This window comes from Cetorhinus maximus, chromosome 13 (genome assembly GCF_964194155.1).
Source record: "Cetorhinus maximus chromosome 13, sCetMax3.hap1.1, whole genome shotgun sequence".
Taxonomy (NCBI): Eukaryota; Metazoa; Chordata; class Chondrichthyes; order Lamniformes; family Cetorhinidae; genus Cetorhinus; species Cetorhinus maximus.
Window position 1 is genome coordinate 38,091,954 of NC_135891.1, and position 21,906 is coordinate 38,113,859.

Consider the following 21,906-nt stretch of genomic DNA (forward strand, 5'->3'; position numbering starts at 1 on the left):
TCCTGCAGCCTCTTCCCTTGCGTGAAGCCACTTCTCCCCTTTTGCCAAGCAAGCCCTAGCCCCGCAGCCATTGAAAAGCCATTTGTGCGATATTTCTGATATATGGCTGATCTGGTAGGTAGGGACCTGCCATGAGCCCCCTGATGTGGTGCTGTCTGTGAAGCCTGGCGCTGATGACTGCGAGTCCTGACCGAAGCAAGGTAGGCAATCAAACCTTGAAGTCTCGAGCGAAGTGCAGCCCACCAGGTGCACGTCGCTTATGTGCTGTTGTGAAATATGTCGGCGTGTTTTCCCGCCGACATGGACAGATGATAATTTGTTGGGGTGGGCGGGGTAACGATTCCGGCGGGCTGGCCTAATAATATCAGATGTATTACAATGAGGTTCCCGACGTCCGATGGCGGGAAATGTGGCCCGCTAACGACGGGCTGGGCAAACGATTGTAAACTGGTTTCACGCCATCATGAGACCAATCGTGCCATATTGTCCGCTCACACCACTGAACATGCCCAACGCATGGAAAATCCCAGCCTTTGTCTCCTCAGATATATAACCCTTTGCTCCCTTTCCAGTATTATAATTGTGTCTTTGATTAGTATTGCCTCCTTTTTTCCATTTCCCTTTTTTCCCTGAATACCTTACAGCCAGGAATATTAAGTTTGCAACCCTCTCCTTCTTTGAGCCACATCAGTTATTACCATTCTATCATAGTCGCATGTGGTGACTTATGTCTTGAGCTCAGTTGGTTTATTTACCATACATACATCCAGCTCCGATCCATCTTAGACTGTCTTGTACTTGGTGAATCTGATCTCTCCTATTTCTGAACCATTCTTTTTTGCAGTATTTAGGTTGGATTTTAATCATCCCACTGTGACAGGTTGGGAAACTGGAGGATTCATAATATCATGACGAAAGGCGTCAGGACAGAAGCCCAATGTCTTTAATGAGCATCCGGTTATGATGAAGGGTGGCTGGGTTAATGGGAAGACCTCGCGTTGGAACAAGGCAGGAAGGTATTAACTCCTATTTTATCAGGGATTTCTAATTTTACAATGTAAGCATGGGAACAATGGAGCTTCAAAGCCTCACCAGGTACAAGGAGGCAGTGGGCTATCAGGAGTCAGGTCCAGGCAGCAGCCATTGTGAATGGTAGTGTGGCTTGGCAGAGGATGGAACAGCATGGGCAGTGGCAATAGAAATTGGAAGCAAGGACAAGCTTGCCATCATAGCAGGGGCATACCCCTTGTGTGCTATCTTAGACATGGCACTTGTATGTACAGAGCAGAGTGGTGAGGGGCCCTGAAAACTGAGTGCAGCCATCTGCCCTAGACTTTATTTGCTCAGATTTCGAGACTTGCAACAAGGAGCATCAGAGGAGAGAGCTGCAGTCACAAGGAGTGAGCCAGCAGCAACCAAAGGGGCACTAGGAGCTTCAGCCTTAGAGGGAACACGGGGGAGGAGGGCATAAAGTGGCGCACAACCAGCCTCTTATGCAAAGAAGAGGTTATCCACCAGAGAAGGTCTACCATCAGAGGCCCAGCTTCCTGCAAATGTCGGAGCAGCAATGTTACTGAAGACGGCGCCTCCTGAGGTGGCTATAATGTTCTGTTTGCCATCATGGCAGATGAGCACAGGGTATTGTGGGCACCAATGCCTATGGTAGTGAAGGTTACTGTGGTGCTGAATTTCTTCAAGGGATCTTCAGGATATATCGATGGGATTTTCCAGTCTCCGGTTCGTTACTGCATCAAGGTCACCAATGCCCCCCCCCAAACCAGCTTATATTTCACCCCTTTCCTATTTCTACTTAGTTCTGTTGAAGGGTCATGAGGACTTGAAATGTCAACTTTGCTCTTCTCCGCCGATGCTGCCAGACCTGCTGAGTTTTTCCAGATATTTCTGTTTTTGTTTTGGATTTCCAGCATCCGCAGTTTTTTGTTTTTGTTTTTATCACCAATGCCACATTCAAGATGGCCAATCAACACGTGTGTTTTTGTTCCTACCGGGAAAATCAAGTTGAGAGGGTTATAGGACTCAGGGCCATTGCTGGATTCCTCCAGGTGTAGGATGTCATCAACTACATGCATGTGGCTATGGCTCCCACAAACTGGCTTGCAACTTTCATCAACAGGAATGGCTTCCACTCGCTCAATGTACAACTAACTGGTCTGTGATCAGCACAAACAATCTTTCAAGTCTTTGCAAGGTTCCCGGGAAGATGTCACGATGCCTACATACCAAGGTAGTCCCAGGTGCCAAAGCTCTTTAAGCCCCCTGCATGCCTTCAATGGTTGATACCGGGTGATAAGGGCTACCCACTACCTTAGCTCTGATGCACAGGAGAGATACAACACCAGCAATAGATAACTTAAGCGACCATCAAGCAGGCTATAGGGCTTCTGAAAATGCGGCTCAGATGCCTAGATCAAACTGGTGGAGACCTTCAGTATGCCCCAGCAAGGGTTTTGAATATCATCATGGTGTGTTATGTCCTGCACAACCTAGCTCTACAGGGGGAAGAGGAACTCCCTTTATTGTCCAAGCAGCCTTGAAGAGAACCTGTGGGGATGCAGGTTCTGTAAACCTTGGATCATCCTTCAGCCATTCCAAATAATGCTTTGTTCTTCAGGTCTCTGTTTCCTGTATGCATCATTCCATTTGACCGAGTGCTGGCAGCCCTTTAAATATGGCACTAACGCTTCCTGCAGCATGATCTCATGCTGCCTCACTGTCTGAGTGGGAAGTTCCTCTGCCTCAAGCCAGTTAATTGGCCAGCTATGATGTAATCACGTCCACCTCCACTCACAAGGCAACAGCTCTTGTATCAGTTCCCAGTGGCAAGATCTTGAGCCTTTCTGTAAAATTCAGCCCTTTGTCTCTCTTAGTCTTTGGTATACCTGTTTCTCCTTTTTATTGTTTCATCCTCATGCTCACCCAACAACATTCATTCCTGTCTCTGTGTTCACATAATTCCCAGCTTTGTTGGGATACAACTGAAAAATATATATTGAAAATCCACCAGCTATTTTCTTCTAGTGCAATACTGACTACACTTTATTGAAGTATTTGGATGTCCTGTTATTGTGATTAGACATGATGTAAATTAAAGTTCTTTCTTTCTTCTAATTAATTCGCCTTTAGAACTTGGAATAGAACTGGATTGCTCCACTAGCATTTCCTCTCCACCTCCACTGAAGGTACAACAATAACTTCAACACAAAATCCTTTCAGAATCTCTACTGCTACCCAATAGCATGGTGATTTTAACCAATTTAAATAGCTTAAAGAATGTTGATATGTTGAGAAATGTAAAATACAGTAATATACAATAAAAGACACATGGAACACAATAGAATTGCAAGCTGAAAAATGAATAAAAAATTAGAAAATCAATTTAATTGATTGAAAAATACAATAACAGACCAAATGAATGAGCAACATTATAATTTTCCTGATACAATTGCTATTCCTACCCAAAGCTATTTCACAAATTCTAAAACCTTTGCCTTTACATGTAAAAAATTCAATAGAAAAATAAATATCTAATTGTAATTTGGCAAATCTTATTGTAAGAAGTGCTTTATGATAATATACTTTACCACACATACTATGGCAGAAACTATGCACATCTATATATACAAAATGGGCATTATATGTTTTTCAGAAAAGTCAATTTTTGCATTGATTGTTTCAATGATGAAACAATATTTCACACTAAGATAAAAGCAAAAAACCGAGGATGCTGGAAATCTGAAACAAAAACAAAAATACCTGGAAAAACTCAGCAGGTCTGACAGCATCTGCGGAGAGGGATACAGTTAACGTTTCAAGTCCGCATATGGACTCGAAACGTTAACTGTATTCCTCTCCGCAGATGCTGTCAGACCTGCTGAGTTTTTCCAGGTATTTTTGTTTTTGTTTAATATTTAACACTGTTTTATTCACATTCCTGTTTTGTATAAATAACAATATACATTTGTATAGCATCTTTCAAAGAATGATACAGCATAGAAGGAGGCCATTCAACTCACTAAGACTGTGCCAGCCCATTGGCAGAGCTATCCAGTTTGTCCCAATCCTGTGCTCTTTCTCTAGTGTCTTTTAAATGCTTTCCATTCAAATACTTATCCAATTCTCTTTTGAATGTTATTACTGAATCTGCTTCCGCCATTCTTTTTTAAATCTTCTTTGTATTAAGGAGAACAACCCCACCTTCTCTAGTATCTCCACATAGCTGAAGTTTCCCATCCCTGGTACCACTCCAGTAAATCTCTTCTGCACTTCTCTAAGACCATCACATCTTGATGTGAGTAAGATATGAGCAGCAGATTTTTAGATGAGCTGAGGCTTGTGGCGCATGGAAGATGGGAGGCTTGGACAGTAGATCATTGGAATAGAAAGCATGAATGAGGGCTTGATCAGCAGATGGGCCGATACAGGGGCAGAGACTGGCAGTCTTAACAATGGAGAGGGTATGGGGTTAGGAACACAGCTCAGGGACAAATAGGATGCCAAAATTTGGCCCCAAATGTTCTCATCAGTCAAATCCCTCAAATTTCTTTCCTTCTCCCTTGATGACTAATATTTGCTGGAATGCAGTTGCACATTATCGTACTACCCACTATCTCGTCCAAGTGCCAATTCTTCATGTGTGATCCCAGCCAGTGATAAGTGCCACAACTGAGTCAAATGCTACACACATGCATGTTTTTGTGGTGTTGGGGTGGGGGGCACACAGCAGAAGTGGGAAGCCATGCGAGTATTCCCCATCCACAATACAAAGGTGCATAGGTCAATTAATTGTAGCATCCAGCAAAGATCAGTTATTCCAGCACAAACTGGGAATAAAACCTGGAGCCTTCTTGTCTGTATGGTTTAGTTGTACTCTGCAATCATTCAGTGCGAATTAATAATTTTGAGAGCTGAGTTGACACTTCACATAAAACGCTTTCGTACATTTTTTATAACATTCTTCAACTTTGCTTTTCCAAGTATACGCAGGGTATTTTCTAGTAGGTGGTTTTCCTTGATACCTTCTTTCCATTTCACTAGAAGGGGATGTAACTTTCCATGCATCATATACTTATTCTCTATTCTCAATTGTTTATTAACTTTTTTTGCCCCTTCAATCTGAAGTAGATTAATAAATCTCATTAGCTTCTTTAGTGGAATCTTCTGATATGCCACAAACTGAATAAGTGCTTCATTACAGGAAGAAACAGCTGTTGAAAGAAAGAAAATTAAATTAGCATTTTATTAGGGGGGCTACATTGGTGCGTAGCTTTCTGTTGAAGGTTTTGGATATAACAATTCAGAAATAAACCTCCTTCTGTTTTTCTGGTCTTGTTTTCATTTTCTGCACAAAATACATTGAAAGCTCAAAAAAGCTCCTGACTGAATCTTGCACTGAGCTTCACAAACTGAAGGCCTATGTGAAAAACAGTTACTAATATAATGTACCATACAATTCTCATGTGAATTTTCTTTTATTCATCATGGGATGTGGGCATCGCTGGCTAGGCCAGCACTTATTGCCCATCCCCAATTGCCCTGAGAAGGTGCTGGTGAGTTGCCTTCTTGAATCGTTGCAGTCCATGTGGTGTAGGTACACCCACTGTGCTGTTAGGGAGGGAGTTCCAGAATTTTGACCCAGCGACAATGAAGGAACAGTGATATGTTTCCATGTCAGGATAGTGAGTGGCTTGGAGGCAAACTTCCAGGTGGTGGTGTTCCCATGTGTCTGCTAGTCTTGTCCTTCTAGATGGTAGTGGCCATGGGTTTGGAAGGTGCTGTCTAAGGAGGCTTGTTGAGTTCTTGCAGTGCATCTTGTAGATGGTACACACTGCTGCCACTGTGCGTCGTTGGCAGAGGGAGTGAATGTTTGTGGATGGGTGCCAATCAAGTGGGCTGCTTTGTCCTGGATGGCATTGAGCTTCTTGAGTGTTGTTGGAGCTGCACTCATCCAGGCAGATGGAGAGTATTCCATCACACTCAAGACTTATGCCTTGTAGATGGCGAACAAACTTTGGGGAGTCAGGAGGTGAGTTACTCGCCACGGGGTTCCTAGCCTCTGACCTGCTCTTGTAGCCACAGTATTTAGATGCTGGTCCAGTTCAGTTTCTGGTCAATGGCAACACCCAGGATATTGATAGTGGGAAATTCAGCAATGGTAATGCCATTGGATGTCAAGGGGCAATGGTTAGATTCTCTCTTGTTGGAGATGTCCAATGCCTGGTATTTGTGTGGCATGAATGTTACTTGCCATTTGTCAGCTCAAGCCTGGATATTGTCCAGGTCTTGCTGCATTTGGACACGGACTGCTTCAGTATCTGAGGAGCCGCGGATGGTGCTGAGCATTGTGCAATCATCAGCGAACATCCCCACTTTTGACCTTATGATGGAAGGAAGGTCATTGATGAAGCAGCTGAAGATGGTTGGGCCTAGGACATTACCCTGAGGAGCTCCTGCAATGATATCCTTGAACTGAAGTGATTGACCTCCAACAACCACAACAACCAGTGGAGAGTCTTCCCCCTGATTCCCATTAACTCCAGTTTTGCTAGGGCTCCTTGATGCTACACTTGGTCAAATGCTGCGTTGATGTCAAGGGCAGTCACTCTCACCTCTCCTGATAAAGGAAGTTTTGGAGATATAGTTTTATATGTTAATATAGTCTTTTGGTGGCAAAGGCAAACAGATATGTTACTCTCCTTTATTTATCCCCCCCCACTGACTCCCATGAATCCAGTTACCAATCTAGATTTTATGGGCAGGATTTTTCATATGGCAGGTGGGCTCGGTGGGAGCGGAGCCGGTTGCCGTCTGCTATCGGCTCTGCACCGCCATTTTATGCGGGCAGACCAATTAAGGCCCGCCCAGCGTAATACGCGACCGGTAGCGCTCAGTGCTACCTGTGCAGGCAGGAGGAGGGAGAGTTGGGGCCAGCGCTCTTTCGCGCATATGCGTGAAAGAGCGCAGCAATCTCCCTAAGGCACGGAGCTGCTTCAGGGAGATTCAATGGATATTAAAATGATTGAATAAATTATTTTAAAATGTATTTAAACATGTCCCAGTCACATGAGTTGGGACATGTGTTTATATTTATGAAAATTTATTTATTTATTTAATAAAAGCTCCAGGAAACCTCATCCTGCTCGTGGATGAGGCTTCCTGAAAAACATGAAGGCCACTTGGGCTTTTGGCCTACCTGGCAGCCTTAAGGTTGGACGGGCGGCGTTCACAATTGCTTCAATTAATTTCTTAATGGCCTTAATAGGCCGTTTACATTTCGGCGAGCGTGCAGCCGACTCCGGCGTGCGCCCACCAAATTATATATCGCGATGGCGCATGATGACATCGGAATACACATCCGACATCGTCGCGCATCATTTTACGCGTCAGTGTGTCGGGCCCACTCCCACACGCCAACCACAAAATTCAGCCCTATGGATCTGCTTTATTTGAATAGCTCTCGTTCATTGCCTCTGAGTCAGAAGGTTAAGGATTCAAGACCCACTCAAGAGACCTGAGAACAATATTTAGGCTGATGCTCCAAAGCAGTACTGAGTGAGTGCTATACTGTCAGTGGTGCCATCTTTCAGATGAGATGATAAACAGAGATCCCCATCTTCCCTCTCAGGTGGACATGAGAAGTCCCTTGGCACTATTTCAAAGAAGAACAAGGAAGTTATCCCCAGTGTCTTGGGGAATATTAAATCCCTCAACGAACATCATTATATCAGATTACCTAGTCATTATCTTCTTATTGCTGTTTTTGGAAGCTTGCTGTGTGCAAATTGTCTGCCATATTTTTTACATTATAGCAATGACTACATTTCAAAAGAACTTAATTGTAAAATATCTGAGATGTCCTGAGGTCATAAAAGGCACTATATAAATGCAAGTCTTTCTTTTATTTAATGCCAGCAGTTTTAAATCACATTTAACCTAAACCACCAGCATTAAAATAAACAGGAAATCCAGCTGTCCAAGACATAGTGATGGTTGGCCATCTCCCAGTCAGTAACATTGTTGGCTGACCTAGTAGACAACTCCCAATCCAGCTTTCCATCCTATAAAGGGAGCCATATGGAATCTGTTTGGAGTTTTCATGCAGCTTTATTCTTGCAACACATCTTCTAAAGAAGAGCAGAATGAGTAAAGCGCCCCAACGAGATTGGTATTTAGTCAGGGAACTGAATCTTGATGACAAGTTATCATTCAAAAAAAAACCCAACCATTTCACGTAACATATTGGCTATTTGGACAATATTCCATGAGATTACTTTACACACCTGAATCATCCAAAGTTCTGTTGTCATGCCTCTTGCAGGAAGTACACAGGGTATTGTGGTATCGATTACCTGGGACATTAACCTGTAAGCCTTCTTCAGTGCAGTTTGTGTGTACAAAACAAGGTTCTGAACTGGAAACTCTGGGAGAAAAATAACCATTGGTACACAGCTCACAATTTGTATCACTGTATGGGGTTCCTGGAAAATACCAAATTCACAGATTCTGTTAAAACTCATGGTAAAGATCCACTTATATCATTACATATAAAGCAGCATGTAGTACATTGTGCAGTAAGTGGAATTCTGACCTTTTTATTGTTTCAGACTGATAAGAGGAAACAAAATTGTGGTCTGTGATTCTAATCCATTAAAAGAACTAAACCCATTCACAAAAACTTTGAATTTATAGGCAAATTCAACTATCAAGTAAATACATTTAGTTCAATGATTACCTCAACAGATCCTTGATAAGTAATTTATTAGTGGAGTTAATCATTCTATTTTATCATCCAAGAAGGATTCCACAGCATTAACAACAAAGTATTTAGTAATGCTATCTATTGAGACAGTCCAGGACTTTCTCATCACGTTAGTTAAGTGCTTGGCTAGCAGGTTCATATTGAGTTTCCAAACCTATATCATCAAATGATGTGTTAGTCTTTATTGTTTTTTTATGCTGCATATGTTAAACTTTTAATCTACCAAGCATCTTCTTTTGTTTGTCCAATGCATGCTGTAAGATTCCTAGGGGACCCATTCTTCAAGTTTCCTTGTTAATTAACAAACACTAAATTAAAAGCTTTGGTTGACTGTGAACTTATTTTTAATTTGTTATGCTTATCCTGTTTTTATTCCTGTTGAGATTGTGATATGCTCTAAGTGAGGGTGGTTGACAGGTGAAAAGATGGGAAATTGTGGTTTGGGCCCTCGTTGACCGAATGTTTTATTGGCCCAAAAAGTGTAGAAGTCAATTGGTCAAAAAAAAAACAAATTTCAGCAAACTTCACACTAACACAGTGGGAATGCTGACATAGAGGTAATCCAGAGGCCCAGGCTATTGCTCTGGGGACACAGGCACCATGGCAGCTGGTGGAGTTTAAATTTAATAAATAAATCTGGAATTGAAAGTTAGTCTCAGTAATGATTTTCGCAAAACCCATCTTGTTCACTAATATCTTTTAGGGAAGGAAATCTGCCATCCTCACCTGGTTTGGCCTACATGTGACTCCAGACCCACAGCAAATGCTATTGACTCTTAACTGCCCTCTCTAGTGGCCTAGCAAGCCCTTCAGTTAGAAGGCAAGGCACCACCACCTTCTCAAGGGCAATTTGGGATGGGCAACACATGATGGCCATGTTAGTGATGCCCAGGTCCCATGAAAGAATAAAACAGTATCAAAAGATTAAAGAATAACTTCAATGAACAATTCCTCATAAGTTTAAATAATCAAACATTCTAATGGAAATCAATTATAGTTCTGCCAATTTATATAATTATTCTATAAGATTTGTAATTGGATATTTTTACAGAAAAGTAATAGAATCATAATTCCTGAAAACAAACTACATAGTCAAGGCAACAGATGGATAATGTAAGTTCTAAAAATGGAGATACTAAACTTACCCATTTTAATTACGCCAGCACCATAAGAGCAGCTGGATTGTTTCAGGCAGAATTCAAACTCCAAATAATAGCCAGCTTTGCATTCGCACACTCTATTATGTGTAGAATTACACTGGTGCTTTTCATACTGGTGGACTCCACAGAAGACATTACAGTAGCGACATTTCTGAACGTAGTTCCAATACTGTGTATAGTGCAAATTTGGGCAGCCTTCACATATTGTTGGTTGGGTACTAGTACAGTGTTCTTTCACAAATGTCCCAGGTGGACACTGCTCACATGTCACCATCTGACCAGTTATTGCATCTCTTCTTTGGTAAGTAGGCTTGGCTTTGACTGGTTCAAATGAACTTGAAACATTTTCTATTAGTATAATATTGATGAGGTACTGTTGGGGAAATTATAACCAAAAATAAGAATTAAATGTGATGTAAACAGTCCATCATTACCATTCAGTACATCACAGCCAAAATAATTTTGCACAAATACTTGTTCTAGATGCCAATAACTCGAAATAATAAAGTATAAAAATGCATCAAGTACTGGTGCACTAACAGTGCAAATGCAGACAATGACAAGTGTGAGAAAATCATGCCTTAGTATTATGCTTTGTAAAAGAATTAAACCATGTATTCAAATTCTGTAGCTTGAACACATGTCTGCATAAGTTCAAACACTTTCTTTTACACTTTAAGTGAACCGTTGCAACCTTGGCTTGCATACAGGCTTCCAACTGCATGAAATGATATCATAGTCATCAGAACAAGTATAAATTCATAAGGGGAAGGATTTTTAGTTCAGCGTGCAGGCATGATTGACGGGCCCGGGAGTGGACCGCTGCCCACAATCGGCCCCCGACCACCCTGCCGGGGTGGGGGGGGTGGAGGGAAGGAGCTGACGTAAGCGCGTGTGCAGACGAGTGCTGAAAGAAAGCTCCCTGAAGCCAGAGAGCTGCCTTGGGGAGATGAAGATTTTGAAACCAATAAATAAAGTTCTTAAAAACCAGAAAAAAATGTCCAGGCACCACAATCAGTCACCTGAACATATGAATGTTGAAAATGATGTCCATACTTTTAAAAAAATTTAATAACAGAAACCTCATCCCGCCCTTGGATGAGGTTTCATTAAAATTGCAAAGTCTGCCTGGCAGATTCGACCATCCGCCAACCATAAGGTTGGACAGACCACAAAAAATCGGGAACAATTGGAACTGTAACAACTTTAATTGTCTTCTTAATTGTTGGTGGGAGCGCTTCTGACACTTGTACAGCCGACTGAAATATCGCGTGAGCAAGGGATGATGTCGGGATGCTCGCCCGACGTCATCTCGCACAATTTTGCGTCCGATCAGGTCAGGCGCGTTCCTGCATCCCGACTTAAAAATTCTTCCCAAAGGGTCTGGATGTGTGATTCTTCTTTAGGAATAGAAGCTAATGCCAGATAACAAAAAAAAAAAAATCAAAAATCAACATACTGTCCTGGTAGCTGGTCTACAAGGTGAATCTACAGCATCTACAAGATTATTCCAGTCCAGATTTTAGTGTGCTCATTGTTCACAGCCAAAACAAGAAAGTATAACCTGTTAAGCAGTGTAGTCTAGTTTGCTTCATGCTTAATGAATCTTTGCACTTTACTACAATTTGACGGTCTTGCTGTAGACTTCTGTCATGCCCAAATTCCTGACATAAGTAGGATTGCCATTCCCCCAGGATTGGCCTGGGGCAGGATATTGAGGTCAGCGAGTGGAGGGCGGGGCCTGCCCACTGATGTGTAAAATGACGCATGGTGACGTTGGGCGGAACTCCCAATGTCACCGCTCCCCATTTAAATTTTCCGGTAGGCGGGGGTGCAGCAAAATCAGATGTGCGCCTGCCGACCTGTCAATGGCCAATTGAGGCCATTGACAAAGTAATTTAGCTAATTAATAGACCTGCCTGTCCAACCGTAAGGTTGGCAGGCAGGCCAGGAACCCTGGTGGGAATTAGAAAAAGCATGAAACCTCATCCACAGGCGGGATGAGGTTTCGTGTAGGTTTAAAAAAAAATTATTAATGTTTTTTGTAAAATTATGGACATGTCCCAACTCATGTGATAGTGTCATTTTTTTTCTCTTATTTTTAATATTTTTGACAGAACAGCCGATCTCCCTGAGGCAGCACTTAGCCTCAGGGAGATGGGAGCACTCTTTCGTGCGCATACGTGAAAGAACGCACTCTCGGGTTTAGGGATTCCCCCCTCCTCCTCCTCCTCCCCCTCCCCCTGGAGCGCACAGCGCTTCTGAGCAGATGTCGCGCTGAATGGGCCTTAATTGGCCCGCCCACGTTAAATGGCGCCGCGCCTCCCATCGGGAGCAGTGATCGGAGGTGCACCTGTGCGCGCCCGCAATTCAACTTTGCCCCCAGCAGGTGGGGGGGTTGGGGAGAAATCCTGCCCATTGAAATCCCTGTTCACATAGGCCAGAATTTGACGCTAATTGGGCAGGCGGGCGTGCGCCCGAACCGATGGACACCTGATTGGAAAGCTTGGCCATTTTTTTTCTCTCTCTCTCTCTGCTTTTCAAAACTTTGCCTGAGAATTTTCAAGTCTGCATTCCCTCTGCCTTCGGGGAGCTTTCTCGCGGCGCGCGTTGGGTGGCTCGCTCGCTCCCTCCCTCCCGCGCCGACGTGAGTTTCTGGGCGCGCGCTTCACCCTGACTGGCTGTAACCGGCCTGTGTGATAGCGCGCGCGAAGGCGGGCGGTTGCCATAGCGCCTGGAGGTCCCAGGGCGCTCGCGGACCTACTCTAGGCCAATTCTGCCCCGTCGCCGGCGTGAGGGGCTGGAAAATTCCGGCTCCTTTCCGCACTGTGACATACACGGGTATGTGTTGGCTATGGGGCAGTGTCTTTGGCTTGACCATTATAATGGAGTCCGTTCATCTGCCTACCTTGAAGATCATGGTGAGTTTCCTCTGGTCGGGCCGCATCTTCTGGGCTCCCTCCTGTTATGGGCATGATTTTATAAGCGGAGATCATCGAAGCCCGATGACTCACCCTCAGGAGTTCCTTGAAAACCGCACGTTTTGGTTGGACTCCACAGGTTTGAAATACGTCTCAAGGAAGAAGGAAGTGGCCCTGTGACAGTGGAATTTCCCCCTTTTCCTTAACTCGAACGAGCAAAACATATATTTTATGGGAATAATAAAAAAAATTAGTTCCTTTAATCATTTCTGAGACACTAGAAAATTGCGGTATGACAGTTACTGGTGCGGTAGACAATGTGTGGCGGTTTCTAAGGGGCGAGCACAGTTCTTGGAATGTCATTTATTGTATATTTAAATGTCAATGTTTGGAAACGACTTCGCCCCGAAGTCACAAGGTGCTAAGTGTTTTATATCTCGCATTCTGCTTTATTCGCTTTTTGTTAGTTTGTTTCAGTTAGAAAGAACGTTTCTATCAGTGAAAAACTTTTCGGTTGAAACCTCAGTCCAGGTGTTTTTTTCACCCACACAGCACGCCAGGTATCACCTGTGGAGAGAGAGAGAAAGGATTAAAGTTTCAGGTCGGCGACTTTCCTTCCGAACTGTAAAAAGTCAAGAGATGCAACACTGCTCACACAAGTAGAGGGGTCCAGAAATACAGGGGGAGGAAGGGAAAAAGGGAAAGATAGAGAGATTAAATAACAAAAGGGATGTTGGGACAACACAAAAGGGAACAAGTAAAATAAAAGCAGAAAATGCTGGAAAAGCTCAGCAGGTCTGGCAGCAGAGAGAAACAGAGTTAATGGGCAGAATTTTCCCTTTGGCGTGCGTGGTGGGGGGGGGGGGAGCCTCGCATGTTCATGCGTAAAATGACATGCGGTGATGTTGGTCGAGTGTCCTGACGTCACTGCGCGCCATCGCAATATTTTGTTGGGTGGGCACGCGATGATGTCCAATGCGCCATTAATTAATTAAGTAACGGGCCACTTAAGGCCCTTGACTCACCAATCGATACCTATTTTTCGGGGCCCGTGCAATCTTCGGATCAGCGCACGGGCAGGCGGATAGGAGACATTTGTATAAACCTCATCCATGGACGGGATAAGAGGGCTCACTGGGGTCGCGAGTGTGCACTGTCAAGTATTTATTTTTCAAAGTTATTGAAACTCACCTGTGTGATCTGCAGTACTTCAAAACGCACTCTAGCTGCTTTGTCCAGACTCTCAACCTTCATGTCAGCACACTGCAATGAATAATCTTTTCTGGGCCTGTAGGTTTCAGAAAGCCTTCCCTTTGCCTGGGAATGGGAGCTGAACTGTCCACTGGAGGCAGCTCCTCTGAGGAGGAAGGGAGGGCTAGAAGGAGGAGGAGGCCAGGAGTGCACATTCAGCCTCCAGAGGAGCCACCTTTGGGAGGACAGGCACAAGGGGTGCAGGGACAAGAGGTGGACCAAGGCAGAAGGGGCCGCAGATGAAGCCGCTATCCTGCTGGCAGGGTATACAAGTGGCGAAGCAGCTACCTTAATATGTCTGAGGTGCAGTGCCAAAGGAGGCTCCATCTCTCAAGGGAGTCAACTATATCTGTCAGATGATTGAGCCTGAGATCTCCACTAACTGTGTGGTTGGACAACCCATGCCAGTGGCTCTGAAGGTCGCAGCTGCCCTCAACTCCTGTGCCTCTGGCTCCTTCCAGAGGTTGGTGGGTGATCTTTGCGGTGTCTCCCAATCAGTTGTCTACACTTGTGTCAAGCAGGTTACAGACGCTCTGTTCAGCCGTGCATTGACCTTCATCCACTACCGTTGGGACTGGGCAAGCCAGACACAGCAAGCCAGAGGCTTTGCAGCCATTGCTGGCTTCCCCCGCGTCCAGGGTGCAATAGACTGTACACATGTGGCCATCAAAGCGCCAGCAGGTGAGCCCGATGCCTTCGTCAACAGGAAGAGTTTCCACTCCATGAACGTGCAGATAGTGTGTGATCACAGGATGCTGATTCTTCAAGTCTGTGCAAGGTACCCAGGCAGCTCCCACGACGCCTACATCCTCAGACACTCCCAGGTGCCGGGGCTCTTCAGTGCTCCAGTCCGGCTTGATGGATGGCTGCTGGGCAACAAGGGCTATCCCCTCAGAAGGTGGGTCATGACGCCTCTCCGCCATTCAAGAATGGAAGCTGAGCAACGATACAATAGGAGCCAGGCCTCCACAATGGCTGTGGTGGAGAGAACCATCCGTCTTCTCAAGATGCACTTCCGATGCCTGGACCACTCGGGGGCACACTCCAGTGCCCCCAGATTGTGTGTCGGTGATAGTGGTAGCATGCTGCTCTCTCCACAATCTTGCGTTGGAAAGGGGGGGGGGGGGGGGGTACAGTGGACGATGAAGATGCTGATGCAGTGGCAGTGGCTGCACACGATGAGTCCAGCAGTGAGTCCGAGGATGAGCATGCACAGGGAATTGCTGAGGGGGTAGACGCTGACCCGGGCATACAGTAGGGAGGCAGGGACACCCAGGAGGCTTTAATCCAATGAACCTTCAGCTAGCACACCACAGATGGCCCTCCAGGACAAGCCTGGGCAGTAGCTTCATACTCAATACCTAAGTGCCAAATCTGCCAGGTTATAAAAAGTAACCAAGGGCCTTGTTAATAAAGCTGAATGTCCCACAAAGCACTCATAACATTTTTGGAAACCATACACAAGCAAAGGAAAAGAGGCACCCACAGCCATGGTCACATGTCTGAATTTAATATCACAAGCAAAGAAACTTAAAAAAATGATCATGGTGTTCCAATTCAAAGCAAACCATCTTGGGCCAACACAAAAGCACCAGTGATAAACCCATGGTGTACCTAAGGTGCCTTATGTTTACATTTCATGTCTTAGTGCTGCCCCATCGCTCGGAGTAGCTTGTGAGACAGCCTGCTGACTCTGCTGTCCTGATGGCTTTGATGAGCTTGGCGGCCGTCCTCTGACCTGTGGAACCTGTGCTCGCCCCGCCTGGGAGGGAGCTGCCAGTTCCACAGCTGGCATCTCCCCAGTCGTCGCAGTCTCGCAGAATGCTACGGTAACTGGGAGGGACGGAGAAGATGCCGCCCTCATCTGGAGCACCCTGAGAGGTGTCCGTGGAGACGATAGGCAGCTGCTGCGCCAATGTGAGGTCTTCGGACCTCCCTGTTCGCCATGGATGGATGGGCATCGAGCTGGGAAACTTGGTGCCCAGACCATCTTCCACACTGGCACTGATCAGCTGAGGTCAATGCCAATGTGAGGGCTTGCTGGTCAGAGCGCATCCCCAGGAAGCCCTGATGGATCTGGAGGAGCCTCTTCACGCGAGTCACTCTCTCCATAGAGGACACATGGCGCTCGGACATGTGGCTCATTGCTTTGGTGATCGTCCACGTAGACTCCTTCACCACAGAGCCTAAGCCAAGAATAGCCTCATGTATCTCCTCCAGAGGCTCCCATACACCCGCCAGCATTTCTGGCTGAAGATTGTAGCAAATGCTTCGGCCTTTTGCACTGATGTGCTGGGCCCCCATCATTGAGGATGGAGATATTTGTGGATCCTCCTTCACCAGTGAGTTGTTTAATTGACCACCACCATTCACGAGTGGATGTGGCAGGACTGCAGAGCTTAGATCTGATCCATTGGTTGTGGAATCACTTAGCTCTATCACTTGCTGCTTATGCTGTTTGGCACGCAAGTAGTCCTGTGTTGTAGCTTCACCAGGTTGACAGCTCATTATTAGGTATGCCGGTGCTGCTCCTGGCCTGACTTCCTGCACTTCTCATTGAACCAGGGTTGATCCCCTGGCTTGGTGGTAATGGTAGAGTGGGGGCTATGCCGGGCCAGGAGGTTACAGATTGTGGTCGAGTACAATTCTGCTGCTGCTGCTGATGGCCCACAGCGCCTCATGGTTGCCCATTTGCTAGATCTGTTTGAAATCTATCCCATTTAGCACGGTGGTAGTGCCACACAACATGATGAAGGATATCCTCAATGTGAATATGGGCTTCATCTCCACAAGGACTCCTACCAATACCGTCATGAACAGATGCATTTGCAGTAGGTAGGTTGGTGAGGATGAGGTGAAGTATGTTCTTCCCTCCTTTTGGTTCCCTCACCACTTTCCACGGACACAGTCTAGCAGCTATGTCCTTTAGGCCTTGGCCAGCTCAGTCTATGATGGTGCTACCGAGCCACTCTTGGTGATGGACATTGAAGTTCCACACCCAAAGTACATTGTGCACCCTTACCACCCTCAGTGCTTCCTCCAAGTGGTGTTCAACATGGAGGAGCACTGATTCACCAGCTGAAGAGATGCAGCACTTGGTAATTCCTTGCCTGTGTTTGACCTGATGCCATGAGACTTCTTCTATCCACACCCAAGTGTTACGTCAGGTAAGGTGTGACTCAGTTTACAGACTTAACTGTATGCCACATGTTCTGTTACAGCTGCTTTGGGGCACATTCTTAGTAACAAGAAAACTTAATGACTCATCCAAGTCAACAAATACAGAAAATACTGGGAAAATTTGGCAGGTCTGACACCATCAGTGGAGAGAGAAACAGTTAACATTTCAAGTCCGTATGACACTTCTTCAGAGCTAAAGAGAAGTAGAAATGTGATTAAATTTATACTGCTAAAGGGGGTGGAGCAGGTGAAGCTGGATGGGGGCAAAGAAGAGATTGACAAAGATGTCATGAACAAAAGGACAAAGGGAGTATTAATGGTAATAGTAAGGACTAAAAAAGGTGCTGACAGTGAGGTAAAGGTAAGAAAGCAGTATGTGTTAATAGCAGAACAAGGGTAAGCACTCTGTGAAAGAACAACATGGAACAGGTAACATTTGACCCTTTTGGGGGTGAGAGAAATCAAAAACAGCTTTCTGCTTACAAGAGGGGTGGTGAGAGGAGAAAGCAGGGCTGTTTAAATTAAGCTCGCTTCCGTCCGTACCAAGGGCAGAATTTTCTGCCTGTCGGGCGGGCGGGCCCGACCCAATCTCCCCGGTGGGCGCGGAGCTGATCCCCGCCAGCAAAGCGGGCCGCACCACCATTTTACGTGGGTGGGCCAATTAAGGCCCGCCAAGTGTGACGTCCGGCGGGGAGCACTATGCGCTCCCTGTGCGGGCGGTGGGGGGGTATTCCCTAAAAGCGAGAGTGTGCTCTTTCGCGCATGTGCACGAAAGAGCGCACTTCTCCCTGAGGCTAAGTGCAGCCTCAGGGAGATCGCCTGGAGTTTGAAAAATATTAAAAATAGAAAAAAAAACCCTTACATGTCCCCCTCGTGACAATGTCACATTGAGTTGGGACTTGTTCATAATTTACAAAATAACTGTATTAAAATTCTTAAAACCCTGCATGAAACCTCATCCCGCCGCTGGATGAGGTTTCATGTTTTCTCTATTTGCCACCGGGGCTCCTGGCCTGCCCGCCAACCTTAAGGTTGGATGGGCAGGTCCTTTAATTGGTTAAATGATCCTGTCAATGGCCTCAATTAGCCATTGACAGGTCGACGGGCCCGCAGCTGATTTTGCTGCACCCCCGCCTTCCTGAAAATTTAAATGGGGCGGGATGATGTCGGGGGTTCTGCCTGACGTCATCCCGCGTCATTTTACGCATCAGCGAACGGGCCCCGCCCGCCGCTCTCCAATGGCAAAATTCTGCCCCAAGAGTATCTACATTTTAAGAATGTGTCTTTGGCTGTGAACTGCTTTAGGACATTTCTTCCGAGCTAAAGAGAAATAGAAATGTGATGAAATTTATACTATTTAAGGAGGGTAGAGCAGGTGAAGCATGATAGGTCAAAGGAGAGATTGACAAAGATGTCATGGCGGGTGGGGGGTTGTATCATGTGACATGACTCCCACTTTTCCACCTTGGTTTGCACAAAGGATGTATATTCCTGGTCTGGGTTCTTGAGATGTTTAATGTTTCAACCATTAACAACTTCAATAGAGGTTTCAGGGTCCTTTCGTCCTTACAGATGGACCATCTCTGTTAGTCAGGGCCTGGCCTTACAAATGTAAAGGGCCTTTGTACAATTCCTTGGGATTTGATATCTGCAGTAACAGGGGGCATCAGCACCTCTTTAGAGATAACAAGGTTGCTGCTGTTCTGAAAGCTAGAAATTCCTTTTGTGAGAGTTATAGCGTGTCATGACTTTAAAGCATTTGTGCAGTTTTAAGCATTTTATAAATTAGCCATGCTGATACACATTTTATAAAAATATAGAATGAGGTCTTCACTCCTAGACAGTTGTAATATAGGATTCAGGCACGCTCCCACAAACAGCAATGTACTAATGACATTATGATTCTAGTGATGCTGATTGAGTGCTAAGTATTGGCCAGTTCACTGGAAAAAATTCCCCTGCTCTTCCTCAGAATAGTGCCTTGAAATCTTTTGTATCCATTCAAAAAAAGAGCAGAAGTGGCTGAAGGACACAGTGCCCCATTCCCTCAGTACTGCATTGGCGTGTTGGCAAGCATTTTCTATCCAAGTTTCTGGAATGGGATTTCAACCTACAACCATTTGACTCGGAGGCAACATTGCTATCAGATGATTCATAACCAAGATCACACAACCGAGGAATTAAATTCTTGCCTGACTCATTGCTGTAGATTTATTAAACTGTATGGATGACTTGAGCTTCAGGGCATCCTTTTAGTTTCAGGTTAATCTTACATTTTTTTCTCCTGAAAACAAATGTTGCAGCTGCTGGAAATTTGAAATAAATTTTAGGAGTTCTGACGAATGACTTGAAGCATTAACATTGTTGCTCTCTCCATGGGTGCAGTTGAACATTGCTCCTGGTGTTTAATTAAATTTATTGCTGCAATAGGAAAGTTTCTTTCACATCATAGCACCTGAAATTGTAATTCCTTGGAGCTCTGTGGGTTATTGTAGAATGGAACAGGCAGATACAGTTGAAGGAAGGGTGGGTGGGAGTACTCTTAGAATAAGATAATCATTTAACTCTACATCTAGTTAAACATCAAACATATCCAAACCCGTTTTGAATCTTCTTTCAAACGGCAATAAATAAAATGGTAACTTGTGTTGTTTGTTATTTTCTTTCATGTTTGTAAAAGAACTGTCATTTAATAACTTCTTAAATCAGAAAACGCTGGAAAAATTTATGGTCCACGCACATTTAACTAAGCATGGATTCAGACAAAGGGAACTCTTTAGCTGTGAGAGATTCTATTAACAATGTGCAAATGGTTGATTACTGCCAATTAACCTATCTTGCAGTGAAAACTATTACAAGTGCTGAATCTCATTCCTTCAGGTTTGAGTTGCTCATTTTAAAATTTTCAACATATTTAAATAAAAGCATAAGAAATGTGAGGAGTAAACTATTTGGCCCTCAAGCCTGCACTCCATGGCTGATCTTCTGCCTCTACTTTCCCGCCCACTCCCCATATCCCTCGATTCCCTGACAAACAATTTAATTTCTCCTGTCTCTCCTCTCCCATTCCAATTTTTCCCTCTGTACTTGATTTAACATTGAACTCACTCAACAAACATTTGCTTTTTAGTCCTTGCACTGTCAATTTCACAATCCTTCAATTTAATTGATTAGGAGATACATAGTTGCTTGCCCTAATCACAAAGGCCCCAGATGCTCTGTTTCATTTAATGTGATGTTATCGGCTTGCATTTTCAGCAGCTTGCCATGTGCGATTTTTGTAAACCTAAAGTTGCAAGAGCAAGTCTCTGTTAGATGCCCTGCCATGGTGATTAGCCCCATTCTAAGTTCATATTCCAGTACAGTACCAAGGGAATGCTGCATTAACAGAGCTAGTGTCTTTATGGCTACAATTTAATATGCCATCCTTTCAGTCTGTTCAGGTGGCTGAATAAGATCCCATGCATTCATTGAAGAAAATGGAGTTCTCCAGGTACCTTTGGCGACATTTATCCTGTAATATTACCAAAATTAGATATTTATCATTTGCTATTTGTACAATTTTGCTATGTGCAAACTGGTTGCAATTTGCTTACATAACAACAGTACCTCTACTTCAAAAGTAATTGATTTGATTATTAAGCACTTTAGGACATCAGGAAGTGTTATATTGATGCGAGTTCTGACTTGGTTAATGGTAGACTTGATATTGACCAAAAGACCATAAGACATAGGAGCAGAAATTAGGCCATTCAGCCCATCGAGTCTGCTCCGCCATTCAATCATGGCTGATAAGTTTCTCAGCCCCATTCTCCTGCCTTCTCCCCGTAACCTTTGATCCCCTGACCAATCAAGAACCTATCTATCTCAGTCTTAAATACACTCAATGACCTCGCCTTCACAGCCTTCTGTGGCAATGAATTCCATAGATTCACCACTCTCTGGCTAAAGAAGTTTCTCCTCATCTCTGTTCTAAAAGGTCTTCCCTTTACTCTGAGGCTGTGCCCTCGGGTCTTAGTCTCTCCTACTAATGGAAACATCTTCCCCACGTCCACGCTCCAGGCCTTTCAGTATTCTGTAAGTTTCAATCAGATCGCCCCTCATCCTTCTAAACTCCATCGAGTATAGACCCAGAGTCCTCAAATGTTCCTCATATGTTAAGCCTTTCATTCCTGGGATCATTCTCGTGAACCTCCTCTGGACCCTCTCCAGGGCCAGCACATCCTTCCTGAGATACAGGGCCCAAAATTGCTCACAATATTCTAAATGTGGTCTGACCAGAGCCTTATAAAGCCTCAGCAGCACATCCCTGCTTTTATATTCTAGTCCTCTGGAAATAAATGCCAACATTGCATTTGCCTTCCTAACTACCGACTCAACCTGCAAGTTAACCTTAAGAGAATCCTGGACTAGGACTCCCAAGTCCCTTTGCACTCCAGATTTCTGAATTCTCTCCCCAGTTAGAAAATAGTCTATGCCTCTATTCTTCCTACCAAAGTGCATGACCTCACAATTGTCCACGTTGTATTCCATCTGCCACTTCTTTGCCCATTCTCCTAACCTGTCCAAATCCTTCTGCAGCCTCCCCGCCTCCTCAGTACTACTTGTCCCTCCACCT

General features: G+C 44.7%; 1 protein-coding gene across 1 annotated transcript; it reads right to left on the minus strand.

The window, feature by feature from the left end:
• Positions 1-3,377: 3,377 nt before the first annotated feature.
• LOC144688561 (tumor necrosis factor receptor superfamily member 6B-like) lies at positions 3,378-12,947 on the minus strand. The gene is given in 5 exon segments (XM_078555290.1): positions 3,378-4,941; positions 4,943-5,225; positions 8,298-8,495; positions 9,922-10,309; positions 12,845-12,947. Coding segments are annotated over 5 exon segments (954 nt in total). The 5' UTR covers positions 12,884-12,947; the 3' UTR covers positions 3,378-4,895.
• Between the last annotated feature and the right edge of the window lie 8,959 nt (positions 12,948-21,906).